Genomic DNA, 24,453 nt, shown 5'->3' with positions numbered 1-24,453 from the left:
TCTGGAGGGGAGGGTTTGACAAGGAAAATCCATGTAGTGCAGCTTCCTTAAACATGTGTGACCTGAAGCAGACTCCAACAACACACCTGTTGTCCCACTTGCTCTTGCCCAATCTCACTGATGACTTCTATCTTGATTCATTAACTTTTGTGTAATTTATGGCTGTCCTCATATCTGAAAATCCATCTCCCTAAAGTCATGCCAGTTAGATATGATTTTTATGTCAGCTAAGTATTAGGCAGGTTTCCACTAGTTTCATTGGAAGCCATCACACACAGTCATTCTTCACTGACCCTCTCTAATCCTTAATTGAGGACAAGCTTTCTTTTCCTTTCTAGTATATGTACTTTTTGTTTTGTTTTGCTTTGTGATTTTCTAATACTTTGTATTTCTAAAGTATTAAGAGAGTTGTGTAATATAATAGTATTCTTTCTAGACACCAATATTCACCAGTATGTGAATGGAACCATGCAGGGGGTTGGTATGTGAATGGAACTATGTGGGGCAGGGGGTGGTGGTGTTGGCTTCTTGTGCAATCTGAGGAGGGGCTCATGGAGGATATATCTGTGCCCTCAGTCTGTATGGGAGAAGCCCCTGGATAAGGAGTTCCTCATGAATTCAAGTCTACATACTATGCACAGAGAAGGTAAGACCTTCTGACCTTGATCAGAAAGTGTTTGATGATCACGGCCTGGGGAAAGTCACGTGGACACAGACATGATAGACCTGAACCTGCTCAAAGGGGTCTGTAGGTGACACTGAAGATTCTGGAGACTCTCAGACGGCAACACAAACATCTGTCTCTGTGTCTGCTCAGGAATCATCAGGCCCAGCAGTGGGGACACTGTGGTCCCTTGGCAGCATCAGGCAGGAAATGACACCCAGGCTTTTGATGGCACACACACCTGAGAAGGGATTTGGCTAACTAAGAAAAATTTGCATGAAGGTCCCTGTCCATTCTCTGGGAATTCTTAAAGGACTAGAGAGACCTGCACGATATCTGTCTCAGCCGAGCTCAGTGGTGTCTGCACCATGGCCTGGACTCTTCTCCTCTTTTTCCTCCTTCATTGTACAGGTCAGGAGTCAGCTGCACCCTGATCCCAGTTCAGGGAAACCATGTGACAGCAGATACGTTCTGTCCTCTTCTCTTAGCATGGACATAATGTGTTTCTCTATTTTCAGGGTCTTTCTCCCAACCTGTGCCGATTCAGTCACCCTCAGCCTCTGCCTCCCTGGGAGCCTCAGTCAAACTCACCTGCACCTTGAGTAGTCAGCACAGCACCAACAACATTGTTTGGTACCAGCAACATCCAGACAAGGCTCCTAAGCTTGTGATGCGTCTTCTGAGTGATGGAAGCTACAGCAAGGAGGATGGGATGCCTGACCGCTTCTCTGGCTCCAGCTCTGGGCCTCATCACTACTTAAGCATCTCCAACACCCAGCCTGAAGATGAAGCTAAATATTACTGTGGTGTAGGTGATAGCAATGGATGAACACAGTGACCCAGATAAATGAGGAAGCAAGACAGAAACTGTTTTGCTCTCTTGCTACCAAGACCTATGATTGTGAGAAGGAACATCTGAAGTTCTTAGCTATCAGAGTCATTGGATATTTTCTGCTTATACTCAAGAGAATAGACCATAGGTCCAGCACTTCCTCCTAAACTCCTGGAGAAAGAGGGAAAAGACAGGGATTGTATAGAGTTCTCTGCTCTGTAATAATAATGGCTATGTAAAAGTCAAAAGTGATGTGCATACAGGTGAGGTGAGAATATTTCCTCTTTAAGGGAATGTTTTTTTTTCTTCTTTAAGGGCCTCTATCATCTTCTTAAAGTCATTTTTAGGGTTGATTTCTTCTGTTTCTTCTGTCTTGGTATGTTCAGGTTTTGCAGGTGTAGAATCACTAGGTTGTGATGTTGCCATATAGGTCTTTATGTTGTTGCCTGTATTTTTGCACTGGTGTCTACTCATCTCTTCCTCTGCTCGGTGCAGGTGGTGTCTGTGTCTGAGAGTGCCTCCCTTGTTCTAATTTTTAGTCTTGGTTCAGTAGGAGTTCTTGGTTAAATTGGTGCTATTGGGCTGTTTCTTCAGGGCAGCTGATCTCAGTCGGTGAAGTATATACTTATGATTCTGGTGATCTGGTTTGGTGGCTGGGCAGCGCCTTCTTCTATGTTTCCAGGTCACGTTTTGTTCATTCGTCAACTCCTCAGCTGATCTTGTTTCTTCAGACTTCAAGCTGTAGGGATCTGAATCCTCTCCCGGTTGGATTTCAGCTGAGCGTGGTAGTCTCACCAACACCTCCAAGTTGTTGGGTTTTGCAGGATCAGCAGCTGGGCCCTGGGTTGTCCTCAAACAGAGTGTTCAGATTCATTCTGGTTCCGTCCCCTGGAGGTAGCTTCTTTCCCAGGTGTTGGGGTTAGAGGCGTCCCTGTTCCAAGCTTTTGATTAAGAGTTTGTTTTCACTAGCTCTTCAGAGGGTAACAGCTCTGTTTCTGGTCTTTATTGCGACTGTGTTTCGGCCGTCACCTGTTGTGCCTGCCTGCCTGCCTCACTCCGGGCCTGCCTTCCTCTGCCAGGTAAGTCTACCTCTGTGGGCTGCTGCAGGGCCTGTATGTCCCTGCCAGCTGCCGCCGCTGGCCTACCTGCTTCTGCCTGTCACTGCTGCCAGGCCCGTCTACCTCTGCAGGCTGCCACCGGGTCTGTATGTCTCTGCCAGCTGCCACCGGGCCTGTATGACCCTGTCGGCCGCCACTGCTGGGACTGTCTACCTCTGCGGGTTGCCACCGGGCCTGTATGTCCCAGTCAGCTGCCACCGCCGCCGCCGGGTCTGTATGTCCCTGTCAGCTGCCACTGCCGGGCTCGTCTACCTCTGCCGTCCGCCGCCGCCGGCCGGGCCTGTATGTCTCTGCTGGCTGCTGCCTCAGACCTACCTGCCTCTGCTTGTCGCCTCTGCAGGCTGCCGCCGGGCCTGTATGTCCCTGTCTGCAACCACTGCCGGGCCCGTCTTCCTAAATTATTCTTTTAGGCCCAGACACAATAGTAATCCTGTGTCTGTAGGAAGTATATTGTCTTGGTTGTTCATGTTTGTGTTTTTATGCTTGGATCTGACATCTGAAGTGTTTCTTGGTGTAGATATCTGGTCCCATCTTTGTTGGTAGGTGTTCAGTCCTTTGGTTGCTGTTGCACACTCTCAGTCCTAGGCAAATGTGGCAGCTGTGGGGTGTGTAAGTTCCAGCAAGTTTGTTGGCTTAGGGTTCCCTGTTTGTGAGTTGTTCTTTGGGTCAAGGGAAAGTCACAAAGAAACGGAGATGGGCTAGAAGGTTCAGGACACCGGAGAGAAAAGAAACAACAGTACAGAAATACCAGCAAGAGGCAAGCCTGAGTGCCTAACACAGCAAACATCCAACTGTCCATGGGTTTTCTACTTCCAGTCTGGGCTGAGTTCCAGAGACACCAACTGCAGGTTACATTGGACTCATCACAACAGCCAGGAGATAAGGGAGGACAGGAGTGATTTGTGTGAGACACAATCTCAGCCACTCATCCACTGTGTTTTACTTTTATCTCTATGTCTTGACACCTCAATTCACAACAGTGTCCAAGGCATGGATTAGGGACACATGTGCCACCTTCTGGATATGGGAGATCTGGTGTCTGTTCTGTGTGTCTCTTGCCTTTATTTCTTCTCTTGCATCCTTTGAAGTGCCATATCCATTGTAAACTAAAAACTGGGTCCCTGCTTTTGAAAGTCATGTGCTGCACACATATGGAGGGCACTCATGTGTTGAACATAGGTGTGGTATCTGAGAAGATACAATGTCCAGGAACCCCCTGGAAGCTCTTTCTTCTTTAAGAATCCAAGGACAGCAGCTCAAAAGAAGTGTGTTCTTTATGTGGTAGTAACAGACCTTAACTGACAAAATAGGATTTGAAGGAGTTTAACAGGAACCCACCAGGAAGCCTATTCTATAGTCTGTGTCTTGCAAGCTGCCAAGGGAGAAGGACAAATAGTATACCTAATCCATAAATAAGCCTGTGAACCAGAACAATTATAAGATTGGTAAAATGCCAAGTGGTGAAATAGTGGTATTTTTATCTTCAGGTAAACAACCACTCTCAATTTGGACATAAGGCAAGCTCAATAGAATTGAATTCATGCCTGTTTCTGTAAACCTAGCCAAAAGCCCATGGGAAATGAGGTCATGTACCCAAGAGGAGAACCTACTTCTCTCGGTAGCCATTCAGCCTAATCTCGGATCAGCATATGACTACATGTGCAATGAGTTTCCTCAGAGCAAAGCACCCATGGAAATGGATTCTCACTTCAAAATTCATGCAGCTTGCAGGCTCTTTTCTCTCTTATTATATTGTTGATTCTTTGAGTTGTTTTTAGTTTTAATTTGTCAATCACACATGCAACAGATGTAATTTCCTCTGGAAATTTTGTTCTTTCTCGAATATTTCACCTTTTTTTCAGCAGGGGCTAATGCTTCTCAAATCTCTTATCTGGAAATATTAACTACCACTCCCAATCCTGGGAACTTTTCTGACTCAATAAAGACAATTAGGTACATATGACAAAACAACATGAAACAATAACCATGTCTCACAGTTCTTGGAGGGAGAGTAAGGCACGCATACACAGAATAGGGAGAAAGTCTCAGGAATACACAGTGCCAACTGTTTAGTGTAAGCTATTGGACACCAAGCATATAGAATCATTGCTAGGATCTGGTATGCTCTAAGAAAAAAATGCAAAAAAACGTGGCATGGATAGATCCATCTTTTCCATACACAGGAGCTTATGTTGGTGGAAAATTATGGTATAGTGGGATGGAAAAAGAGCGCCTTGTCAAAGACTGCCTTTTATAGAGAGACTGAAACTCGGGACCCTTTTTTGAAAATGGAATTGTATAAAATCATATCTTGCAGATATGAGAGAATTGTTGGGTTTGAATATTTTTGTCCTTAAAGCATTATACCTGTGTCTATTATTTTTTAACGTTATAACAATGCGGTGATATTGTGTCCCCCAATATATTGTACAACCTAATAAACTTATCCAGGGTCATAAAACAGAACAGCCTCTAGACAGACTTAGAGGCCAGAAAACAGTGGCACATACACCTTTAATCCTATCATTTGGGAGGCAGAGATGCATCCTTTCTTTGTGAGTTCAAGGACGCACTGGAAACCGCAAGGCATGGTGACACACACCTTTAATCTCAGGAAGTGATGGCAGTTAGCATAAAGGTATATAAGGCATGAGGACCAGAAACTAGGCTGGTTAACCTTCTAGGCTTTTAGCAGCAGTTCAGCTGAGATCCATTTGAATGAGGACTCAGAGGCTTCCAGTTTGAGGAAACAAGATCAGCTGAGGAATTGGCAAGTTGAGGTTAGCTGTGGCTTGTTCTGTTTCTCTGAACTTTCAGCGTTCACCCAGTACCTGGGTCCAGTAATTTCATTTATAAGACTGTTTAGCAATTCGTCTTACATAACCACATGTAGCTGCCAGCTGATGAAAGTGCTATAAGAGCAGGATGTGTCTGGCTTGATATTTAGTTAAGCTTGAAAAAATGGTGAACTCTAGGTCTAGAATAAGGTTAAGTAGGGGGTGGGAAAATGTATTTGGGGAAGCATAAAAGAGAACAATGGAACCTTTTATAATGAGTTAGTATGTATTTCTTAAAATGTGATATATTCCTTAAAAGTAAAAAATAGCAGCAAATAATAAAGCTGGCCATGTAAGCCTGGTTAAAACAAAAACTATGTTACAGTATAAATAAAGATGGATTGAGCTATTAGGGGCCACTTGAGTGTAATCCACCAGGCCATCAGACTCTTTTCTCTTGTGCTATTTGGACCCACCTGAGTGCAATCCACCTGGTGTTCAGATTTTTCTCTTCTGCTGACACCCCTTCCCCATCTCAGCACCAGAACCTGAGCTGAGGCTGGGCCCCAGAATACTTCTGCCAGCTTCCTAAACCAGTATACTTTCAATTTTTTTGAAGACATATCATTACACCCATAGATAGTAGCTCACACCCCTCCTCTAAAAAGTGTCTTTTTTAGAGCAGAGGAGAGTGTTCCTGGTCGAAACATAGGGAATAAGTGACTGTGGGCTGCCCAGCCACAATTGGTACACCTACAATACAATGCTAACCCATATGGATCATAGAACATGGTAGAAGAAAGGATAGGAAGATTGTAAGAGCCTTCTACACATGACAGGGAAGCTCTACCCATGAAATCCCAACAATATCGCTGCCTGAAGAAGACATGCATAATGATAGCACCAATAAGAAAATGTAGAAGAAATTTTCAGAAGCCCACTGAATTTGAAGAGCTAAAGGCAGTTATGGCTGCTGAGGTGGCTAGAAATAATTTTCTTCAAGGTTAAGCTCCTTGATAGGTTATCCAATTCCAATTTGTCATTCCTGGTTGCATGTATACAAGAGTAACACAAGATTGACTCAACAGGTTTTTTATATACATCCTCCCTCTCTTCAACTGAACTTCAGGATCTTGGCCAGTTTATAGTTCAGTAAACTATAAAAATCCTATAAAAATATTCCCACACTGGAACATGTGAAATTCCTCTGCAATACATGAATTAAAACAAAGCACCAGAAAAGGACATTTGGAGAAGCTCACATGATTGCCATTGTCATAACCCCCTTGAACAGTGTGACTATGTCCTCTAAGCGTGCCAGTGTGGGTACACCTGGTAAATCAGACTGGATCGCTACCTCCCCTCCCCCACCACACTGTCAACAGATGGGGTTTGTGGTCAATTGAAAGAGAAGTTCCTATTGTGAGGCGCTTGGCCAGAGCTGCAGCAAAGATCTGACAGGGAACGGTTGAGAGGGTAGCCCTGAAGGTCAACAGAGGAAAAGTGTCCACTCTATGCTATTTGAGCTGTAGAGCTTACATTGGGTCAGACTTACATGATAAGCCCCAGAGAATCCCTGTCTCAAAAAAGCAAAAACAAAAACAAAAAACATTATAAGCCCAAAGATACTAGCAGGATTATGGGGAGCTGAAAATTGATGGAACGTGATCCCTATTGGACTCTAGCTCACTTTGTGCCCCAACCCCTAGAGCAATAGTGAATTTTGTCTTTATTTTCTTTGCATTCTTGTTGATGTCTACAGAACAAGGATATTTGCAAGAGAATTCCTGAAAATTTCCTTAGAAGCCTAAAGTCAGAGGAGAGCAAACAAGGGAGCCATGTACATGGATTTTTCCCATCCCAGGATCCACTTCCAAATTACCACACAGAGGTTTATATTAATTGTAAATGCTCAGCCAATAGCTCAGGCTTATTACTAACCAGCTCCTACATTTTAAATTCACACATATTCCTTATTTGCACTCTGCCATGTGGTGATAACTTATTATCATAGCATGGCCCATTCATCTTGCTTCTCCATGTCTCCATGTCTCCTGACTCCTGACTCCACCCTTCTTTCTTCCTGTATCCTTAGTTTGATCACTGTGCCCATACTTTTTGCCTGGCTATTGGCCAATCAGCTTTTATTTGCCAATGAGAGTATTACATATTCATAGTGTACAAAAAGATTGTTCCACAGCAAAGCCAGATATACTAGACAGCAGCATGGAGCCAGCAGATACCATCAGCCATTAATGGTCACAACCCTCCTGTGCAGAACACCATTCCATTTCACACACACACACACACACACACACACACATACACACACACACACACACCCCTGAAGTCTGGGGCTGATAGTTTCAACATGATCTCACTGTTACTGCTCCCCAGAGCTATACAGAGTCACAATCTGCTGGGCTCTTGTTAGACTCATGAGAGCGTCAGACAGGAGCTGAACAGGCAGAGACATTCTATACAAGGAGGGATTGATCACACTTGACCTGAGTACAGAGTCCATGGGCCACCTTAGGGACTGACCATTTTCTGATATCTTCTTCAATTTCTTTTCTAAGGAACTTAAATTTCTTGTCATATAGGTCCTTCACTTGCTTAGTTAGAGTTACCCCAAGGTATTTTATATCATTTGTGGCTATTGTAAAGGGTGATGTATCTCCGATTTCCTTCTCAGCATGTTTGTCAATTGTATATAGGAGGCTACTGATTTTTTTGAGTTAATCTTGTATCCTGCTATATTGCTGAAGATGTTTATAAGCTGTGTCAGTTCCTTTGTTGAATTTTTGGGGTCACTCATGTATATTATCATGTCATCTGCAAATAGCGAAAGCCTGAGCAATAAGACAACATAAGGAGATCAAGGGGATACAAATTGGGATGTCTTAAAGGGAAAATTTTACAATACTGAAGGAAAAATTTTAAAAACAATCAACAAAGTGTCCTAGAGAAGACTCAGCAGGTAAAGGTGCTTTCTACCATGTCTGACAACATGCGTTTGATCTCTGCAATCCACAGGGTAGAAGGGAGAACTTACTCCTAAAAAGTGTCCTCTGATGTTCACCTGCACAGTATGGCACTTGTTTATGTGTGTGGCACATGTGTGAATGTGTGTGTGAGTGGTGTATGTGTGTGTGTGTGTGTGTGTGTGTGTGTGTGTGTGTGAGAGAGAGAGAGAGAGAGAGAGAGAGAGAGAGAGAGAGAGAGAGAGAGAGAATTGGGGGATGAAACCTCTTTCTTCCCATAGGACATATGTGTGAACATAAAAAAAGATGATGATTTATGGTATGAATAAATACCATTTATTGTAGTGGGTAGCTGTTCCAGCTTTGACCTGGAAGTACTACCCCCATTGAGGCTTCAGTAACTATCACGCCTACAAGGCAGGGCCAAGACAGGAGCCCTTAAGACCAGAGATATGGATGTGTCCTTACACCTTCTGCAGGACCCATCCACCACCAGGGAGGGCTCCCAGCAATTAATCATTTACCAAAAAAATGTACTGCATATAATTCAATGTATACACATATAGATTTAATGAAATTTTCTTATCTGGGCTGACAGGGTTCCCTCTAATAACAAAAGACCATGTAATAAAACCTTTAATACAAGAATAAGTCCTTTTTCTTCTTGAGTTACTCACCATGGTTGTCCAAGAGATTCCTAAAACATGTAGCCTATTGCTATTGTCCTTGATTACCCCATCGAGGTGAAAGATAAGTCCTTATTGCTGAAGACACCATGCACTTCAGAAACAGGGCCCAGAGACCATTGAGCTGGAACTGATCTGAATGGTCTCTCCCGGAGGACTAGATTATATGGTACCATGAGGCACCATGTAAACTTCCAAAGGAGGGAGGTAACCAACATTCCCAACCAGCTATAACAGATCACACATCAAGACCAGCATGACACACTAAGCCTTAGTGTGCAATAATGACACACATATCTTGACAGTAGCCAAGAACTCTATATTGGGCTTAAGACAGGCTAAGCCAGAGGGAGACCATATCTGGTACTGGAAACCTAGCTAATTACTAAGTGCTAGTGAAATCCTAGTTGTTGGAGGAGACTCTACAACTACTAATTCACCAATCAGCATAATATGTAAAGCAATCCATGAGCACTTGTCCTTATATTTACAAATAAGTGCAGTCTTCATGCCTCATCAAGAAAACATCTCTTTGCAACACAGGAAGACCACTACGGAAAACCACAACCAATCAAAATGCAGATTTGTGAAGCCCAGTCATAATGGATACATCTACAAAACACTTCCACATCTAAGGCTCAGAAAACATTGTCAAGAGGGGGTGGAAAGATCATAAGATCCAGAGGATCAGGGACTGTGCTGTGAGATTCTATCTTCTAGTAACATTGGAAGCTATACCTGTAAAATTTCACCAGCATGACCACCCAAACTGAATAAAAAGGACACCAAAGAACATGCTTAAATCCACCAGGATATGCACATGACTCCTCAACTCTTTACAAAACAAAACAATACCAAACAAAAGACTGTAGGCAACTAAGTAAAGATGGGAATGGGAGAGGTAACCCTCTCCAGGGAAGAGAGTTTTTGTTCAGTGCCAAATGGTCATGACTAGAGATATACGTACAAGTAACATATGGACTCAACAGGTTGCATTTCACAATGCATATATGTGCATGCAATAATAGTTGATGTAAAAATAGTTCCATGAATTTGAAGGAGAGCCAGAAGAGTTATATGGGAGAGTTTGGATGGAGGAATAAGATTCTAGAAATGTAATTTAAACACAATCTTAAAAATACACAACAACAAAATAACATTCTTTTTTATTATTTAAATATATTTTAATGTTATTCTTTCCCCTACCCCAAGTATTCTCAGATCCTCCCTACCTCCCTACCCACTCAATTTCAAGTTATTTTCTTTCCAAGGAAAAAATACAAAAACAAAACCAAGCAAACAAACCATTATACAAAAACACTGAAACAAAACAGAAAAAGCATACAGAAAACATGAAGCTCATTTTGTGTTGGCCAGTGAATCTTGGGTATGGGCTTGCCCTGAGTGTGGTTGATGGTCACTGTCACTCCCTTGGAGAAAACTGATTTCTGCTTTACCAGTGGTTATCAATTGCAAAAACTTCATTTTACTGCTGCTCCTTTAACAAAACAATAATAGTAGATTTTGCATATTTTAGAATTGCATGTTCTTTGGTGTCCTTTTTATTCAGTTTGGGTAGTCATGCTGGTGAGATTTTACAGGTATAGCTTCCAATGTTACTAGAAGATAGAATCTCACAGCACAGTCCCTGATCCTCTGGATCTTATGATCTTTCCACCCCCTCTTCCACAATGTTTTCTGACCCTAGGGTCATGACCTGTGTAATCTCAGGTTCATGGCCACTTTCATAGTGCCAGGTATTAAGGCCTCATGGAGAGGGCCTTAATTCCAACCAAGATAGTGGATTACTCCCATAATATTTGTGCCACTATAGCACCAGTATATCTGACAGGCAGGTTGATGTTGTATGCTATATAGTTTGTAGTTAAGTGATATTAATGATTACCTTTCTCCTCTGGTAGCATACAACGTACTTTCCAGCATAATGAATACTAATTAGCAGAGGTGCAGCTTCTAGTTAGGCACCAACTCAGCTTTTCTCTGCTCAATGACATAGGAAGCATTGTCTTTGATAACAGGACTTTGATACCATCAGATTGTAGAGAGGAACCAATAGCCCTGGTAGTGATCTGCGATGTTGCAGGGGGGTAGTGTATATGCAGAAATTCTTTGACCAATGACTCAACAAAATATAGTCAATTTCTAGTCCTGTGAGTTTTACTCTGTGGCATAATATGTCTAGTTTGGCATTGTCTCCCCCATTATTAGGTAACTCTAGTTAAATTACTTTCATATATTTACATATTTTATGAAACTTCTATAATAGTAGGTTTCCACATGACTTTTCAAAAGGTCTTTAAAGTTAGTAATTCTCTCCCTATCTGCCCTCCTATACCATTCTGTATTTAATCAGGTAGACACTGTCATGTTGGTCCATCTACCAACTACCCATGCCTATTCTCCATGGTTCTTACTGCTTGATTTTATAATTAGTTTCCTGTTTCTCAAGAAGTCTACTTTTGCTGTATGACTGCAATTTTGATGCAGTATATGATTAATTTGAAAATAAATGATCTTACAATACTCAGCATTTTCATCAAGGAACAAGATTATACTCTGATGACTCACCTTTACGTTAAAAAGCCAAGTAATTTATTTACAAAGCATATCATGTTTATATGACATTCTATGTTGTTTATTTCTAGAGTATTTTCTATAATGTTAATGAGTCATTAATGGACTTCTGTAGACTTTGTAAGCTGCTTTTTCATTCAGCAACTTACTTCTGCTGTGGGATGTTCTGTATGGCAGATGTGTTGCTCTGACTGGTCAATAAATAAAACACTTATTGGTCAGTGGTCAGGCAGGAAGTATAGGCGGGACTAACAGAGAGGAGAAAAGAAAGAACAGGAAGGCAGAAGGAGTCATTGCCAGCCGCCGCCAGGACAAGCAGCACGTGAAGATGCCAGTAAGCCACAAGCCATGTGGCAAGGTATAAATTTATGGAAATGGATTAATTTAAGCTATAAGAACAGTTAGCAAGAAGCCTGCCACAGCCATACAGTTTGTAAGCGATATAAGTCTCTGTGTTTACTTGGTTGGGTCTGAGCAGCTGTGGGACTGGCGGGTGACAAAGATTTGTCCTGACTGTGGGCAAGGCAGGAAAACTCTAGCTACATACTTCTCATGTTAGTTCAGTGATTCCTTAGCTGATTCTTTCAGATTGTTCTCTTGAGTGGCATTTTACCAGGTATTCATATTCCCAAGCTTACTTCAGTGGATCTGAATATTCAGAATCTGTGAAATATTATAAATGATGAAAGAATAAGTGGGAGTTTGTCCTTGTTTCTGATTCAAATATTTTGCATTAAGTATAAAGAATATTGTAACTTTTAAAAGAATTACTGACTGAGGAAGTCTTTTTCCAAAATAAAGGAAGAATGTATGCATTATTTACTAAGAAGGAAGGGTTAGGTTTATGCTGCTAATACATTAAAAATACTTATGTACAAATCTTAAACCAGTGGAAATTGCCATATGGATTGAACTTAAATAAGGTAGAGAACACGGACGAAAAATAAAATTCTTTATACCTCAACAGAATGGGTAATCTTCCAATGTAAATTAATAATCTTGGGGAGCTGGAGAGATGGTTCAGGGGTTAAGGGAGTTTACCACTCTCACAGAAGACCCAACTTTAGTTCCCAGGACCCACATTGGGTGTCAAACAATGGCCCATAATTCTAGCTCCAGAAGAAGGACACCCTCTTCTGGTCTCTGAGGGCACCAAACTTACATACAGAAAGCCACATGCATACATGCACATGAAGTTTTTTTATTTAAAAATTATGGACAGATAGAAGTAAATTTTAACAATACCTAAGGATTCTTGTCATCATGAACTTTTGATGTGAGCTTTGTGTTGGTCTTTGTGTTTTGAGTATTTCAATAGCATGCTATGCTGTATAGAAGAACAAAAAATATATGTTGATTCAATGAAAGGAAAACATCCTGGGATGACTTCAGGCTCTATATTGGAGAGAAATTACCTCAAAGAAGGCATTGTAGAGGATCAAATTTCAGGGAAAAAATTTGATTGGGGAACTGTTGAATTTGATGTTGCTATAGAACATTCAAGAAGAAATGATGTAACTGAATTTGGAGCCAAAAAGAAGAGAACCTACTCAGAGTTCTGGGCAGCTGTGGTATTGCAGAGTGCATAATGCAAGTCATCTACAGTAATAATATGAAGGGGAAAGGGCAGGCACTACCCTGGTGATGGTCTCAGAGTGAACAACCATTTGCAGATCAAAGGGAAAGGAAAGACATTAGTCACAGTGTGGGAAGTTTCAGAAACAAAGGAGAGGAAAGTGATGAGAAATAGGGTTCTTTGAGACACATGGGGTGCTGTTGAACTACAGAATTGTTTGAGAGGAGATGATTTTTGTCTTTTGTGTGAGAAGTTTCAGAAAACTATGAAGATGAAAGTCAGAGTAGTCTACCGATGTTCTAGTGTAAAAAAACAAATAGATGGGTACTTTGTGGCCATGTGCTTGTATAATTAGGTACGTATGTATGTGTATAGATAAATAGAATGGTGAACAGATACTGTATTCTGAAAAAACCCATAAAAATAAAGTGAATATGAGCTATGTCTCTGTGTTTAAGAAATTCAAAGAGAATTCTCTCTGTGGAAGTTTCTTAAGACAAGAGTGGTCCTGGGTCCATGGTTCCAAAGAAGATGGCCAAGTGTGACTATACGAATTTGTGAGGAAAAGCATCTCAGTCTGTAAAATGTGACTAAAAATCACTGGACTCTATGGCACACAGCAAAGGCACCTGAAATAATGTGTCAGTTGGGATTCTTTGGGATCTTCTGCATTTCTGTCAGCACAGACAGTATCAGAGATAGGGTCGGGTCCACACAGTGTGGAAACATCTCCATGGAGGGGCCTGCCAGACAAGGACAAAAGCCATTGAAAAGGATTATCTTCTACCTCTCCTCAAGTGGGGTCACAGCTCCACCCATTACAGCCAGCTAGTATTTTGGTCCAGCCCAGCTGCCAGAGAATAGGGCCAGTGCTGGCCCCACAGGTTTTGGGTTGAGTCTCAGTCACTGGGGTATGTTTTTGGTGGAGGAACCAAACTCACCGTCCTAGGTAAGTGGCTTTAATGCTCCTTCACATTCAGCTCAACCCTTGTTGTCATGGAAAGGTCTGTTTTTTCCCTCTGGAAACCTTTACTCAACTGCCCTCCCCAGACTTAAGGAGCTCTACCGGGCAGTGCAACAGTGACCTGGAAGGCAAATGGTGTACCTATCACCCAGGGTGTGCAGACTACAAATCCCTCCAAACATAACAACAAGTACATGGCCAACAGCTTCCTCACTTTGACAGCAGACCAGTGGAGATCTCACAACCGTATGTCCTGCCAAGTTACACATGAAGGGAACGTTGTAGAAAAGAGTGTGTCCCCTGCAGACTGTCTCTAGGAGCCCAGCCTTTCCTTAGCCTAGGGGATGGAGAATGGGGTCTCTTCTCTATATTAGCAATCTCAACCTTTCTCTTTTACCCACTGAATATTCAATAAAATATCATTGATCAAAAGTATTGCCTTGTCCCATTTGTACTTTTTACATGTTTAATTTTGAATCCTTTGAATCTACAATGTGGGGAGGTGGGATTCAGGTTCCCAGTGAGAAATTAGTTCTCCTTTGAAACATGCAGAGGGTATCACCCTAAGAATGACAATTCTCTTCCTCTGCACTGTTCTCTGAGTCCTGTGATGGAGGGACACTCATTTAGAATGCAGCTGAAGCAAGATATCATGTTTCAGGCTAAACAACTAACTTAATATTATGTAGCAAGTCCCAAATGTGTAGATTCTTGCAATAAACTTAGACAATTATATTATATAATTCAAAACATTGGTTCTCATGGTCCTCTATACTAGAGCATGAGATGGGATAACCACTCAAGCATAATAACTAGATCTAATGAGAAATGGATCCAACTCCATTCCTGAAGAGGTTCCAAATAATTGATACATAGGAACTAGTCTCAGTCAAATTCCAGACTACTCAAGGTCAGTTCGGGTGAGACTTCAAGGAAGACTGAGTGTGACCTGAGAGGTTAACTCAAGCCAGTGCTTGGGTAGACTTAGGTGTAGCAGGCACCGACTTCACTGGCCCAAGTCCTCTTATGTGCATCAGCACACTAGTGTGCACTTCAGATTGGCGTCAATCACGATCTTTGTAATTCACAGTCAAACTTCAGTGACCCATCCTCTGTAGAAGTCAGTAAGGATTTAGTGTTCACGGCTTGGAGACATCATCCTAGGTAGCTCATAAGCAGTATGGACACTGACTACATCCAGAAACCTGGTGGATTAGGCAGTGCAGTAGCATAGTCTGCAAAGCCAGAAATATTCTTCATCAATGAGGCAGAGTGACAGTTGACAACACTGAGCTTGATCTCAGGCCCCAAGTCCCCAGTTTCTGAACTAGGAAGAACCTTTGGGATTTGTTCTTCATGGCAGCTTTCTGATTCTAGGGCATGATAAAGTCCATGCCCAATAATTGGAAGTGAAGACCCTGGGTATCCTCACAGCAATGTTCCTTGCTGGGGATAGAGCAAACCCTCATCCGTACCCAGATATTGCTCAGAGACTCACTTCCTCATCTTTTTGTTTCAAGTTTTCACTCACAAATTTGGACACAAAAAAATAGGAAACACAAAAAATTAATGTTCTCATATTCCCACCAAGCAACCTGTAACACTCATTTCAACTGGATTTTGATTCAACTATAACATTAAACTCCTCCCTTATATTGTGTTACAAAAGCACATTCCAGAACTTGTATCTTATCTGCTATGATTATATATACTTTTGGGTTTACAAAAAGAATTCCTAGACAGCATATCAAACTCCAAAAGAAGTTATTGATTATTTCTTGATATCAGGTAATAGTCAAGTTGTTATTAAATGACTGCATGACACGACCCTATAGTGTTTAGTAATGTATTAGTGGTAAAGATTCTACCACATGTAGGAAGATGAGATGTGGATTGAAACTGATGATTGTGTGTGTTCTCCACCTGCTGCCTTCTGCAGGGCCTCAGAGCTCTATTTTTGTTCTTCACCAGACAGGAGCTACAGAGACTGAGTTAGTGGCCCAAGACTTTGCATAGACTCCACGCAGTTAGTAGCTTCCTTGAACTGTTACTAAGGGCTCCTCTCTTTTCATTTTTATCCTGTAAAGATCTTCTAAAGAGTGTGTGAAAATTTTATGAATGACTTTCTGGCAAGGCTGGCTCAGAGGACATGTGGGATCCTGGGAAGAAGCATCTTTCAGAGAGGTCACTGCATATCCCAGAATCATCAGAGACTGCATATGTCACAGCTGAAACTGGAGGGTAAGGTGCATGTAGGGTTTTTGCATGAGCCTATATCACAGTGCTGGGTGTTCGGCAAAGGCACCATATTGACTCTCCTAGGTAAGTGACTCTTTCCTCTTCTGTTACTACAATCTCTAAGGTTTGAGATGATTTTTTTTGTTCAATTATTTCTCTATTGTACTTCATGCTTAAACTTCATTCTAGGTAAATAATCTCTTGCTTCTCTATTTTCTGCAGCTCACCTCAGATGGTTCCCTGTCACCTTTCATGTCTAATCTCAAAGACAGGGGCAAAAAAAGATAACCTGTAAATATGTGTCTGTCATTCTGTTGAGATATGCAGTGCTCTGATAAGTACTCCACTGTGTCACTCTCTATGAGTGTCTATCTTTCTAGTGAACTTTGTGAGGGCTAAAGTGAATTGCTATCTCATGGGGAAGGAAGGCCAGAGGCACAGAGGGAGAGGCAGCTGGTGAGTTAGGAGAACATAGAACACTCAGCTCTGAGGCTGGTGAATAACATGTCAGAGGTCAGGTAAGCTGGAGAGTGGAACTCGGGATTCACTTCCTAGGACAGGCAGAAGAAAGGATCCCCAAGCTCCCATGGAAAGCCATGAACAGAGCAGTAACCAAGCCAGAACTCAGGAATTTTAGTAAGGAGAAGAAAGGTAAGGGAGTTGTGGACACAGGAAGTCAAGAGAGAGAGACTGAAGCTGCAGTTGGGAAGCTGGGTTCCTGGGTCTCTCTAAGACACTGGTTAGGAAACAGAGCAACTGCATTCACATAGCTCTGGTCCTGATGCATGAAAATTACACAACTCATCCAGAGAAGCGGATCTCACCTCAGTCTGCAGAATGAGAAACAGTTCACCCAGATCCATTCTACACTGAGCAGAGGCCAGGGACCTCCAAGGCACAGATTTGGGTTAAAACAAACTCCTATGTTGAAAGTTTAGACTCAGGACAGGTTTTACCTCAGAACTGTCCTCGGAGTGGGACAGACAGTATGCAGACATATGTAAAAAACAGAGAGAAGGTTACTAGGACAGGAAAGTGAAGGTCAGGTATCTTTGTTGAAGATCAAAGTGCAGGGAGCTATCAAGTGAACTACTGCACAAATATGGAGTGCATAATTTCTAAGAACAGAGGGAGTATATAGAAGAGATGTATACCTCACCTTCTGTACTCTGTGTTCAAACACGGTCACTAAACTCAGGACACTTAACACACTCCCTCCAGGATTCTTGTTGGGAGACTAAGATTCTGAGCTTCTCTTTCTCTACCCTGCAGGTCTGCCCAAGGCTACACCTTCAGTCACCCTGTTTCCACCATCCTCTGAGGAGCTCAAGACCAAACAGGCCACACTGGTGTGTCTGATAACTGACTTTTACCCAGGTGTTGTGACAGTGGCCTGGGAGGCAGATGGTACACCTATCACCCAGGATGTAGTGACCAGTGAGCCTATGAGACAGCGTGACAGTTACAAGTACATGGCTAGCAGCTACCTGACCTTGACAGAAGAAGAACTGAAATCTATAAGTCGTGTCAGCTGCCTGGTCACTCATGAAGGGGACACTGTGGAGAAGAGTTTGTCTCCTAGAGTGTGTTTCTAGGCCTTTCAAAGTTCATCTTACTCACAGAGGCTGGGATTTGAATCATGCACAAGTATACCTTTACTGCTCTTACCTGCCATAGCCCTTCTCCTTGCTCCTGAAATGCACAATAAAATGTCCATTCCCAACTTGTAATTCTACTCTAACTCATTTGTTTTAGTGTATATTTCCCTGAGATTCAGAGTAGAGTGGGGATGTCCTGGTATTCTGTACTCTCACCCAGGGTTATAACCTGCATCATCAGTAAAATCAGGCTGAAGATAGAGTGTATGTTGGGTTCATGAAGGCTGTAGTATGGTTGCAGTCAGCCTTGATGTGAATATGAACTAAGGCAAACAAGACATGATTTCCAGCCCAAATATTAACTAAGGCATTCAGTGTTGAATGTGAGAAACTATGACATTTCCACTTCACATTTTGATTCTGGGGATTGTCGTACAACATCAGGGCTGATGGTTCTAGGCATGACTAAATATCTGGGTACCCTACAGAGAACAAGATGTCTCTATAATCCCCATCCCACCAGATCTCATTCTTTCCCTAGCTCAAAGCATAATAGTTCAGGGTGCACCTGTATCCTGAAATTATCACAGGCCCCTACTAGGGGACGAGGTCAAACCCCTAGCAATGCAGACCTTGTTCAATATCATTGTTCTATAGTCCTCAGGACTTAGGGACACATGACCATGGTCTGTAATAAGTTTATTGTTGAGGAATCAGCCTGGTGACATGCCCTAAAAGATTAGGGAGTATTCAAAACAGTGAGTAAGGCAAAGCTACTAGATCCTAGCCACACCAATTCAAACCTTAGTTTCTGCATTAAAAGGACATTAAGGGGATTATGTTGTACAGCAACTGACTTTAGTTCATGGTGGTGATTCATAGTTGAAGTTGTGTCCTTGGTCATATTGGATTCAATGCCAGTTCCACCCTCACTCCCCAGCTACTGCCTAGAGGAACACATTTTCATCACTTTGTAGTAACATTTTTGTTGTTATTGCTGTTATTTTTTTTTTGAGAGAGAGGGTCTCTCTATACCGCCTTGGCTTCCCTGGAACTCAGTTCATACACCAGGCTTGATTCCAGCTCACAGAGTTCTACCTGCCTCTGTCCCCAAAGTGCTAGATCACAGCTGAGCACCACCATGCTCTGCTTGTTGTAGTTTAATTACTGAGAACACTGAACTAACGACTCAGGAGCAAAGGTAGAGATAGTAAAGTTCTATTCCCATCAACTAGTGGTTGCATAATTTTTGCAGTGTTGGTTAATGAACTCAGGTTCATGCTATGCAAATATTCTACTGCTGAACTACCTCCCCAAACTCTTTTTCTAATGATGGTTACTTTTTATTTTTTACTGCTGCATAGTCATTGTTCATGGTGACAGGTTTCACAAAAATATTTTCATTCAAGTTCACCATTTGCTTTGACCATATACACCACCCTATGCCTCATCTTTTCCCTAATTCCTGAACACAACATACTTTTGTTCTCCTTGGCTGAATAATGCTTCATTTTGTATGCAAAACACTTTTACTTTACCTTCTTATCTATGTCTGGGCTAATCCTACCCTCTGGCCATTGTGATTACTCTTGCATAAACAAGAATGTGCAGCATCTCAGTAGTCCTTTGTCTGTGTGCATAAGAGGCCCTAAAGACCCCACATGAAAAGTGTTGGAACTATAAGCACCATATACTGGGCACGAAATCATCATACAAAAATCACTAGCCTTCCTGTTCACCAGTAGTTCTCAGGCTTAACAAGGAATCAGGGAAACAATTCTATTCCTAATAGCTTCCATGTAGCAAAATAATTCTTAGAAGTAAACCTAAATAAATAAGTGCAACAACAAAAACTAAAACACTATTCTCATTTGGTCCTCAATCCACCTTGGTCTCCCATTCCTTGTTCTCCCTCTCTGTTCTTGATCCAGCTTGGATCTCCTGCTCCCCCAAATTCTCCCTCCCTCTACCCTTGCCCTTCACCACCCCCACTCATGTCCAGGCTGTCTGTAGATGTAACCAACCGTCTTATTAAATAACAAACACAGAAACAATGTAAAAGAGAAAGCCGAGAGGTCAGAGCTCAGAGCTAAAATCTCACCCTTCCTCCTGCTGTCCCAGCTTCCCGAAAAGAGAGCTATATCCTGTCTGTTCGGGTTTTTTTATAGTATTTTGTTCTGCCTTCTCATTGGTTGTAAACCCAAACACGTGACTGCCTCGTCACTGTCTGAATGTACAGCTCCCTAGGTCTTAAAGGCATATATCTCCAATACTGGCTGTATCCGTGAACACACAGAGATCTATGGAATTAAAGGCGTGTGCCACCACTGCCACACTCTTGCTATGGCTCTAATAGCTCTGACCCCGGGGCAACTTTATTTATTAACATACAATTAAAATCACATTTCAGTACAATTAGAATACCACCACAGCTGTCCATGCAGATCTCATCTATTTCTCCATCATTGGGTGAGCCCCATGTCCCTCCTGGGGTCCTTCTTTCCAGGCAGCCTCCCTGGTGTTGTCAGCAGCAGTCCAGTCATCCTTGTTCCACATCAAGTATCCTCCTATGAGTGAGTACATAGCATGTTTGTCTTTCAGAGTCTGGGTTACCTCACTCAGAGTGCTGAAGAGGCCCACAGAGATCCATGGAGATGCTCCCACAATAGACAGCTGGCAATGTTCGAGAGACAGCCCGACCTGACCTACTTTTGTGATAGGATGGCAAAGCACCCTAATTGTCGTGCTAGAAACCCCATGTAATGACTGAGGGAACCAGATGCAGAGAACCACAGCAGGGCCCTGGGTGGAGCTCCGGGAGTCCAATTGGCGAGAAAGAGGAGGGTTTATATGAGCGAGAATTGTTGAGATCAGGATTGGAAAAAGCACAGGGATAGGTAGCCAAACAAATGGAAACACATGAACTATGGACCGGTGGCTGGGGGGTTGCCAGCTGGATCAGGCCCTCTGAAATGGTGGGACAGTTGATTGGCTTGGTCTGTTTGAGGGGCATCCAGGCAGTGGGACCAGGTCCTGTGCTCAGTGCATGAGCTGGCTGTTTGAAGCCTGGGGCTTATGCAGGGACGCTTGGCTCAGCCTGGGAGGTGGGGACTGGACCTGCCTGGACTGAATCTACCGGGTGGGTCTCAATCCTCAGGGGAGTCTTTGCCCTGGAGTGGATGTGAATGGGGGCTGAGCTGGGGGAGACAGAGGGGGGCTGGAGGTGGGAGAAGGGGGAATCCGTGGCTGATGTGTGGAATTAAATTATATTGTAAAGTGAAGTAATATAAAATTTAAAAAATAGAGACCATAAAAAATAAAGAAAAAATCATTTTAAATGTAGAATAGAATAGTCTTTTTCCAAATAATAATAATAATAATAATAATAATAATAATAATAATAAAATCTATAGGTGTAGTAAGAGAAAAAACTAAAACACTGAAGAAAAAAACTTTCGTTTCTTTATGAGATAGATTTTTGCTTTGTAGCCTAGTCTGACCTTGAACTTCTTCATTCAATCTCCTTGGTGCAAGAACAACAGCCGGTATTACCATATTTTCAACTCTTTTTAAAATAAAACTATCACAGAGTAACTCCTTGCTTAAGGATATTGATATTTACTTTTAATCTATTTTTAATTGACAGTTTGTATGTACTGCCATCTTACTAATTTTTTCTCTCACTGCTCTCCAAACTACTCCAAATGACCTCATTCTTCCTAACTAAGCCCCTTCCTGGCTGCATGCCCGTCGTTTCCATATATATGTATGTATATTTTTTAATTTTCTTTCTTTCTTTTTTTTTTTTTTTTGTTTTTCGAGACAGGGTTTCTCTGCGTAGCTTTGCGCCTTTCCTGGAGTTCACTTGGTAGCCCAGGCTGGCCTCGAACTAACCTGGCTCTGCCTCCCGAGTGCTGGGATTAAAGGTGTGCGCCACCACTGCCCGGCTTTTAATTTTCTTTATTTCTTTATTTTTATTAAGAAATTTTTTATTTATTTTACATACCAACCACAGATCTCGCTCTTATCCCTCCTCCTGCTCCCCTCCATAATCTCTCCCCCATCTCACTCCCCATCCCTTCCTCCAAAAAGGTAAGGTCTCCCATGGGGAGTCAGCAAACTTTGTCAATTTATTTGAGGCGGCACAAGACCCTCTCTCCGCTGGATCAAGGCTGTCTATGTCTGGTGCATAAGCTGGCTTTGTGGAACCTGTTACCTATGGTGGGACACCTTGCACAGATTTTTCAAGTCTCCTCCAGGCAGTTCCAGCTGCTGTAATTTCATGATTTCAATGGCCATGTGATATTCATAAAACAGGGCTCCATCACACCCTCCCTATTCTTAAACTCCCACAGTTCTTCTACCTCCATTCCCACAGTGCTCCATGAAGTTCAGAGCAGGGCACGAAGATGCATTGTTTGGGTGCCAAGCAGTCAGAAGTCACTCATTCTCAGCAGTTTATCCAGTAATATGTCCTGGCACTGACCATCATGAACTGGGGCAAATAAGGCTCTTCTGACCAAGACTGAGAGTGGTACTGGTCTATAGGGAAAGCTTAACCTGTCTGCTTGGCAGAACATCCATAGTAAGAAGGGAAGGGAGGTTGGAGAACATGGTGTGGTGATGTGGGCTTTTGAGTCTCTTAGTTCTGTGCAGACAGGAAGAGATTCTCATTCTAGAGATGGACAGATGATAAAGCTTTTGATACTCCTCCTTTCTAGGCCCAGTCTCTTCATTTTACCTCCTCTCCTCTCCTCTCTCTCCTCTCTCTAAAGAGTGTGTGAAAATTTATGAATAACTTCTGGCAATGCTGGCTCAGAGGACATGTGGGATCCTGAAGAAGCATCTTTCAGAGAGGTCACTGCATATCCAGAATCATCAGAGACTGCATATGTCACAGCTGAAACTGGAGGGTAAGCTGCATGTAGGGTTTTTGCATGAGCCTATATCACAGTGCTGGGTGTTCGGCAAAGGCACCGAATTGACTCCTAGGTAAGTGACTCTTTCCTGTTCTATTACTACAATCTCTAGGTTTGAGATGATTTTTTTGTTCAATTATTTCTCTATGTACTTCATGCTTAAACTTCATTCTAGGTAAATAACTCTTGCTTCTCTATTTCTGCAGCTCACTCAGATGGTTCCTGTCACCTTTCATGTCAATCTCAAAGACAGGGGCAAAAAAGATAACCTGTAAATATGTGTCTGTCATTCTGTTGAGATATGCAGTGCTCTGATAAGTACTCCATTTGTCACTCTCAATGAGTATCTATCTTTCTAGTGAACTTTGTGAGGCTAAAGTGAATTGCTATCTCATGGGGAAGGAAGGCCAGAGGCACAGAGGGAGAGGCAGCTGTTGAGTTAGGAGAACATAGAACACTCAGCATTGAGGCTGGTGAATAACATGTCAGAGGTCAGGTAAGCTGGAGAGTAACTCGGGATTCAGTTCCTAGGACAGGCAGAAGAAAGCATCCAAAGCTCCAATGGAAAGCATGAACAGAGCAGTAACCAAGCCAGAACTCAGGAATTTTAGTAAGAGAAGAAGGTAAGGGGTTCTGGACATAGGAAGTCAAGAGAGAGAGACTGAAGCTGCAGTGGGAAGCTGGGTTCCTGGGTTCTCTAAGATACTGGTTAGGAAACAGAGCAACTGCATTCACATAGCTCTGGTCCTGATGCATGAAAATTACACAACTCATCCAGAGAAGGGATCTCACCTCAGTCTGCAGAATCAGAAACAGTTCACCCAGTCCATGCTACACTGAGCAGAGGCCAGGGAATTCCAAGGCACAGATTTCAGTGAAAACAAACTCCTAGTTTAAATTTTAGACTCAGGACAGGTTTTACCTCAGAACTTTCCTCGGAGTGGGACAGACAGACTGCAGACATATGTAAAAAACAGAGAAGTTTACTAGGGCAGGAAAGTGAAGGTCAGGTATCTTTGTTGAAGGTCAAAGTGCAGGGAGCTATCAGTAACTACTGCACAAATATGGGGTGCATAATTCATAAGAACATAGGGAGTGTGTGGAATAAATGCATACCCCATCTTCTGTACTCTGTGTGTTCAAACAGTCACTAAACTCAAGACACTTAACACTCTACTCCAGGATTCTATTGGGAGACTAAGATTCTGAGCTCCTCTTTCTCTATCCTGCAGGTCTGCCCAAGGTTACACCTTCAGTCACCCTTTTCCACCATCCTCTGAGGAGCCAAGAACAAAAAGGGCACACTGTTGTGTCTGATAACTGACTTTTACCCAGGTGTTGTGACAGTGACCTGGGCGGCAGATGGTACACCTATCACCCATCGTGTAGTGAAAAATGGCCTGTGATACAGCGTGAACATTACAAGTACATGCTAGGAGCTTCCTGACCTTGAGAGAAGAAAGAACTGAAATCTGTAAGTCATGTCAGCTGCCTGGTCACTC

General features: G+C 42.5%; 1 gene segment (V, D, J or C); it reads left to right on the top strand.

The window, feature by feature from the left end:
• The first annotated feature begins 785 nt into the window (after positions 1-785).
• On the top strand, positions 786-24,275 carry LOC119087113. The segment is given in 4 exon segments: positions 786-1,075; positions 1,183-1,490; positions 16,482-16,518; positions 24,184-24,275. Coding segments are annotated over 4 exon segments (480 nt in total).
• The last annotated feature ends 178 nt before the right edge of the window (positions 24,276-24,453 follow it).

The sequence above is a fragment of the Peromyscus leucopus genome, unplaced genomic scaffold (genome assembly GCF_004664715.2).
Source record: "Peromyscus leucopus breed LL Stock unplaced genomic scaffold, UCI_PerLeu_2.1 scaffold_1321, whole genome shotgun sequence".
NCBI lineage: Eukaryota > Metazoa > Chordata > Mammalia > Rodentia > Cricetidae > Peromyscus > Peromyscus leucopus.
This window is presented reverse-complemented; position numbering and strand designations above follow the sequence as displayed.